At 40.4% G+C, this 6,849-nt stretch overlaps 1 protein-coding gene across 2 annotated transcripts in view; it reads left to right on the plus strand.

The window, feature by feature from the left end:
• Positions 1-226: 226 nt before the first annotated feature.
• ets1 (v-ets avian erythroblastosis virus E26 oncogene homolog 1) overlaps positions 227-6,849 on the plus strand; it is a 35,179-nt gene continuing 28,556 nt past the window's right edge. Inside the window, exons 1-3 of one of the 2 annotated variants that reach the window (XM_005927296.2) lie at positions 227-415; positions 1,830-1,906; positions 5,351-5,498. In XM_005927296.2, the coding sequence (XP_005927358.1) occupies positions 1,838-1,906; positions 5,351-5,498 (217 nt within the window). In that variant the 5' untranslated portion in view covers positions 227-415; positions 1,830-1,837. The remainder of the gene's footprint in view (positions 416-1,829; positions 1,907-5,350; positions 5,499-6,849) is intronic. The other variant, XM_005927297.2, reaches the window with a different exon arrangement.

Below are 6,849 nucleotides of genomic sequence, written 5' to 3' on the forward strand. Positions count from 1 at the left end.
GGAAGAGGAACAAACAAACCAAAAGAAAAAGGAAATAAACAAACCTAAATCTAATTTAGCTAAAAAAAATGACACTATTATATTTACTGAAAGAGAATATAGATATTATAAGCTTTTGAAACACAAGCTGACTGAAAATAGAGGAAAAGCTACACATGGCAGCACAGGTTCTCTACAAGTTTACACCTACTGTGGCTGCATGTGAACCACATGTGAAGTCCAAAGACTACATACAGAGGAAAAATTGGATTTGGAGAGGATCACCGTAGGACTGAGGGAGGGACTAAAAGTGTGCATATCATTTCTTCCTCCGTGGGATTCGCTGCGAGGCAGGTACAGCATCTCTGCAGTCCACCGCTCAGCTGTCACACTCAGCTGTCCAGCGCTCACAGGAAACTTTTAAACACCGCAGTCGGTAAGTGGAAAGTTGTTGTTTTTTTCTTCTTCTTTTCTTTCTGCATCTTCTTACAGGTCAGTGGTAGAATAAGAAGACGCTGTTAATATCTGCGCTCGTCGCTCCTTTGATGCACGAGAGGGAAAGTGTTGGCTTTAAAGTTTTAGTTTTTTCCCGTCAGGAATTCTTCCGAATGCGTGACGCGTTGTTTCCGACCTGTTCCACCTTTACTTATTTTGCGCATAAAAAGTTGCCTTCACGTTTTTGTTTTATTTTATTTTCTCTGAACAAGAGAAACTTCAGGATTGCTAATTGCCTTCAATTAACGGGCTTTAAACTGACTTCTAACAGAGCTCCGAAATGTAGCTTCATATATAAATAGCATCTCTTCATATGACTAAATGTGGAGTTAGACCTATATGAATGTTTTATCTAGCAGTGATTTATTGATTTTTTTTATTGATTTTTTGCCTTTTTCTCAATAAATCAGAGAGACTTGAACGGCTAAAAGTAAGGCATGCGTTTGATTGACAGAAGTAATTATTCACTTTGTGCTATTTTTTTCTTTCTACGGGAATAAAAGCATTTGAATCTTTTTTTAAATTTATTTATTTATTTTTGATATGCCGAACATCTGCAAGCATTGAGCGGCTGCACATCTTTCTGTCAGCAGCTGCCACAGACTAGAAATGCCAAATTGCTTAACATATGAATGTGACGAAGATGAGACCTGTATGAAACACAACACTGCCCATATCACAACCCACCTCTAATGCAGTCCTTCAGTTCACTTTTCAGTCTCTTTTGTTGGTGCTGCTTTGAGTAAACAATGTTAAGTGATAAGCAGAAGCGTGGAGGAGGGCGGCAAGGAGAGGAGGAGGAGGAAGGAGGGTGAAGGAGAAGAGGAGGAAGAAGCGAGGTAGATGAAAGGAGGAGGCAGACTGGTGTAATGGGAGGGAGGAAGATAGTGGAAGAAGTGGTGGAAATGTTCCTTAGTGGATGGATTTACATCAGCTGAAATCCATTTTTGTTGAGAACATACCAAGATTTTCTTAAAAAAATAACATCCTGTCAGACTTAAACCATGAAGTAGCGCAATGTGAGATGTTGATTGATTGACTACGTGTCAATAGAAATAAAGTAACGCAAATATATATTGTAAATCAAAATTAAATGTAAAAAATGGCATGAAAACAGGATGTTGTATTTTTAAAAAAACAGCTCAAATTTCTATTTCCCTGTATTATCTTGTGTCCTTCTTGACCCCCTTCCCTCTCCCAGCTTTTCCTCTCTCACACACCTATGCATACATACACATATACCACGGACCTGCACACACAAAGTGTAAACAGCGTGTGACGGATAGGCTGCCTCTCTCTGCCTGCACTGTTTGTACGTTGATCCCTTCAGCAGGCCCTGCTTCTCCTGTCCACAGTGTCCGTGATGAGTTACTACATGGATCCAGTTTCTTCCTACCCAGCCCTTCACCCCTGTGACCGTCTGGGCACACTGGTAAGACCTCCCTCGTAAATTATCTCTGTGTTAAGACTGCCTCGGCTACCTACCACACAGCCGTCCACGAGTGTGAGCGAATGAGCGTTTGTGTGTGTGTGCAAACTGCTCAGTGCAGGAATGTGTGCAGGAGCATTAGAGTGGTGTTCTTGTCAGTGTATTAGCAACTCTGGATTCCATCACCTTACAGGAGGATACTCTATTTCTTTTTCAGTTCACTCCACCAGGGTTTGCAGTAAAAGCGCCTGTATCTGTACATGCTGTTCCTCATGATTTCATCAAAAGTTAGGAAACAGAGCTGTTGAACAAGACAATTCTCTACACGGCTGTGAAATTGCCCTTTCGAGCTCCTCTGTGTTGCACAACAAGCCTGCACCGTGTACTTCTCTTTAGCAAGTAATATTGTAAATAATGAGACCTAGGCCTCCAGCCTTGGCACTAACCAATCAAACTGGAGCCAGGCAACCCCAGCAGACCAGCACTTTTCTCAGCTGAGCCACCCGCACTGTGCTTTGCAGCAGTGTGTTTGCAAGAACCCTTAACACTTTCCAAATGGTAGTGCTGAATACAAAGTCAGAGACAGTTGCTGGGAACATTGGGATTCCTGTCAGGTGAGCATTTGAAGGGTGAAGGCCAGTGTGCTGCAAAATAAATGGCTCCATTTGTATGCAGAGCGCCAGCACATTAGGATAATAAACTGAGGTTACATGCAAATGGCAACCCCACCCCGTTCTAATACAAAACACAGAATGATGCCTCTCCCTGTTTCCTAATTGGCTCAGGTGGTGGGGCTTGCCTTTGAAATTGAGACTACTGTATACAAGGGCAGCTTGGTCAAAAGGTGAGCCCATGTCACCTCGGTAGCTTTATTCTCTTGAATTTACATAAATTATCAGCAAAAAGCAAAGGCTCTGATATTTTTTTCTCTCTTTAAGACAATATCTAAGTTCTATGTATTTCACAAAGGCAGTATTCAGAAAACAGCTGCAAAAAGAAAAAGAAAAACTCAAAGAATCACACAGCTTGTTGAAAATGAAATTGATACAAATGCAAATAGTTTCATTTGTAACCTTACCTTTTGTAATGCATTGAATTAATCCTTTTCTTTACATATCTTTTTCACACAAATAATGAACACAATGAAAGAACCCCAGACATGAAGGATGGAGTGAACAGCAGCAGGTTGCAGGGGCTGTGCCCAGAATCACTCATTACCTCCACAATGTACAAAGAAAACTCATTGTTTTACTCAAAAGTGAGTTGCAAATTTAGATTTTGGATCTAAATTTGCAACTCACTTTTGTTGCACTCCAAGTTGTTTGCGTGGACATATGGATGTATGATTTCAGACACGGCTATTTTTGGAACTTTTCATTTTGTCTTTGCAGAAAAGCAAAAGTGCAAAAAATTATAACCTGTTAACAACACATCATTTGTATTAAGTATATTAAGAACCCTTATAGACCACATTTCAAGTAACACAAAGGTATGTTTAATTAAATCTGCCTGGTTTGCTAGCAATAGACAAGGGCTTTCCTCTTAAAACCACTCGGTGGTAATTGAGTATGTGTTTGTGCGCATATGTTTGATTGTGACACAAATGTAGCATCTTGTAACAGTGGGCGTTTCAGTTGTTTTTACATGTGCACTGTAAGATTTCTTCACCATATTGCAACATATGTTGCAATATTCTAAAGTTATGCCTTTCTGTACATGGAATGGTCTAACTGGATTACTGGAGTGAGGCCAAACACAAAAATACATCTAACTGCGTCACATACATGCTACATAAGAATGCTGAAGTCCTATACACCAAAGACTATTCAGTTCTGCAACAACAGTAAGCATGTCATGCTCTCACTGATAAATAGGTATAATGTTTTGAAAAAAAAATGTAATTTTCACACATTCCACTACACATAAACTCAATGTGCTTCACATAGATTATTAAAACAAATAGGATGCTGCTAATACTCATACTCAAAAATGGTGAGCATTGCAAGCCCCACATCCAAAATATATGAATTTTCATTTACACTAGTCGACAGTAGTCGTCCCCCTGAGAAATTACTTGACCCTAAACTTCTATTAGATTTCCCAATACTTTAGTCCCTAAAATAACAGGTAGGCCATATAAAAGCATGCATTATAAAGGCAGGCTCCTCCAAATATAGGCTGACCCCGACATTTAAAGTTGTTCTACATGAGCTGAATGAGCTGAATATTATGGTGTCGATGGTATCTACATTGGTATCTGCGACAGCCTGTCTACTCCATAAATCCTCCATGTGGCTCCCTTCTTCCCTATCTAACTTTCCCTCCTTTGCTGACTGACTTGATAGAAAATGCAAATCCCTCAAGAACCTTGTAAACTGGCCTCCTCGATTCTTTGGTCATGTTAGTCATCCATAAAACTAGATAGCTACTGATAAATGGTGCAGTGCTTAAACAGGAGCTGCTTATCAGATTGCCAGTCACTCTGTCTGCTGGGGCTGTCACTTACACATGTGACATAAATCATAGGATGCTGTAGTTATATCCAATTATATATCCAGTTATATAAGCCGTCATGTGCCTTTGAGAAAAACGCCAGTTTTAAAGAATGCTATTTCATGATGTTTTTCATGAGTGGTCAAAGTTAGATTTTGATTTACTAAAAATGGCTATCTTCTTCGCCACTGTCTCTTGTTTCCTCAAAGAATTTTATATCTCTTTAGCTCTGCTGCCAAGTGCTGACTTTAGACTTCCCCCCAGTGCAGCCTCTTACGTGAACAGTTCTGCGATAAGCAGGATAAAACAACAGAGCAAAGATAAACTGAATGAGTCAAATTTAGCTGCAGGGGTTATCTGTATGTGAGTACAATGAAAAAATGTTTCCAAAATACAAGGTTACACTCTGGGACAAAGCCACCGGACAGCTATATTGATAAGCTCGTACGTTAACATTTTTCATTGGTTAACACATCAAATTTAGCTGCATAATTATTCAATGGAAAGGCACACTAACCAACAGGCTTTTCCTCTTGTTCTTCAAGGGTTCAAGTGATTTTGGGTGATTTTAAACCCTGACCATATCTTTTATTCTAACACTCACACACTACAGAAGTTTTAAAAGTAGCATTTTCCACATACATCCTCATTAGCTATGCTATCTGAGCTCACTATAACCAAAATCCCAATTAGGAAGACTGTATAACTTAATGTTAGAGGCATAAACTAAGTCCATACCACATTTTGTGTTGCTAACTGATTTATTTAATGTTTATCAAATAAAAAGTCCCCATCCCTCGTTTGTGAAGTTTGGGTGATTTTTAAAAAGATTTCTTTTAAGAAAGAATGTGCAGTTGCATGCAGAGAATGCATGCAACTGCACATTCTGTTTGTCATCTTGTGGATAAATGATTACAAATTAAATTTTGTCTCCATTGTTCATTTTGTCTCCAGAGGCAGAGTGGAGGTGTGGCAATGGGCCCACAGACCCAGCACCCAGGTGTGGTTCACCCTCATCAGCAGTATTACCCATCACAGCCCCTTTACCCTCACGATATACCCCTGCAGGAGGTTCCGGACGGACGTGAAATGTGCCCTACAGGTAAGAAATCATCAGTCTGATGTCAAATGTATGTAGTATTTATGAACTGATTCTCAACCAGGACCCATAATTTAACAATTTTTAATTGTGATAGCGTTTTGATCAAGTTAACCTTTTACAATCAAATGTTAATGTTCCTAATAGACCCTTAGTTGCTTGATAGAAACATTGTCATAGCTTGTATGAAACCACAAGATGCAGAAGTGGTAATCTGTAAGAAAATAGAGATTACAATTTGCCTCCTTTTTATTCCTTCTTGTATGTGATTCGGCACTACAACAACAAAGAGCAACCAAAAGAGTTTGTATGCTAAATGGATTCATCTCTTCGATCATGGCACACCAAATCTTGCTCATTTTGTTGTTATAACACAATAAAGCTATTTTAACACATGTATTGTCACCATGAATGTCAAACCCCGATGCCTGTTTCAGTCAGAGCTGACAGCCTTTAACTTATCATCTTCCAGGTACAGAATAGTGAAGGTAATTGTCTGGAAAATTCACACCAAGCTGAGTGGACATCTTGTGCTTAGCTGCCTGCATAGGCTCTATGAAGGAGGCATCAATGCTTAAATAAAACTGAGTATTTCCAGTTATGTGAAAAAAGTCCCTGCTGTACGCTAGATGGGAAAAAGGGGAGCTCAGGAGAAGGGTCTAACTTGATTGTCATCTTCCCTAACCCGCAACCTAACCTTAAACCAAGCTTTCAAAAGTAAAATGTGATGATTTACACTGTGGACATGCGTTGCTCCTATTAATAGAGACCCCAAAGTGGAGCAGATTTATGTTTCCACAACTTCAGTATTGCACACATTTAAGGACATACACACACACACATGCACACGTGCAGAGTCTCAACTTGGCCTGTTGTTCTGCGTCTGCTGCACGGGGGATGTTGGTGATGCTGACCCTGAGGGCAATGCCTTTACCAGATACCCTCATACCCCCCTCTCTTACGTTCTCTATCTTCCTCCCACTCTGTTTCTGGGGGCAAATGCTCTTCATTTTTCTTCTAACAGCCCTTTCTTTCTAGGTTTTTTTTTTTCGTTCATTGTTTTTCAAATTAGTTTTATTTTAAACTGGAACATTCCTCCCAGTGCATTTGCCTGCGTTTGACTCTGGCCTCTTCTACTTCTCAAAAGTGATTGATGCTGTTGGACTGGGACACACGCCACGGGAGTAAGATAGGGGTGCTGGGGGGCACAGGCTTTCTTCCGTCACCTCCCTGAGCTGGATGCAGGGGCAAGACAGGGGGCCAAAGGGCGGCCATCTTTTTCCCAAGCCTCTGGTTTGGTCTCTGGAGAGGTGGAGGGGGGCTAAGTGCTTGTGTGTGTGTGTGTGTGTGTGTG

This window comes from Haplochromis burtoni, unplaced genomic scaffold (assembly GCF_018398535.1).
Source record: "Haplochromis burtoni strain Fernald_Lab_line unplaced genomic scaffold, NCSU_Asbu1 Contig_88, whole genome shotgun sequence".
Taxonomy (NCBI): domain Eukaryota; kingdom Metazoa; phylum Chordata; class Actinopteri; order Cichliformes; family Cichlidae; genus Haplochromis; species Haplochromis burtoni.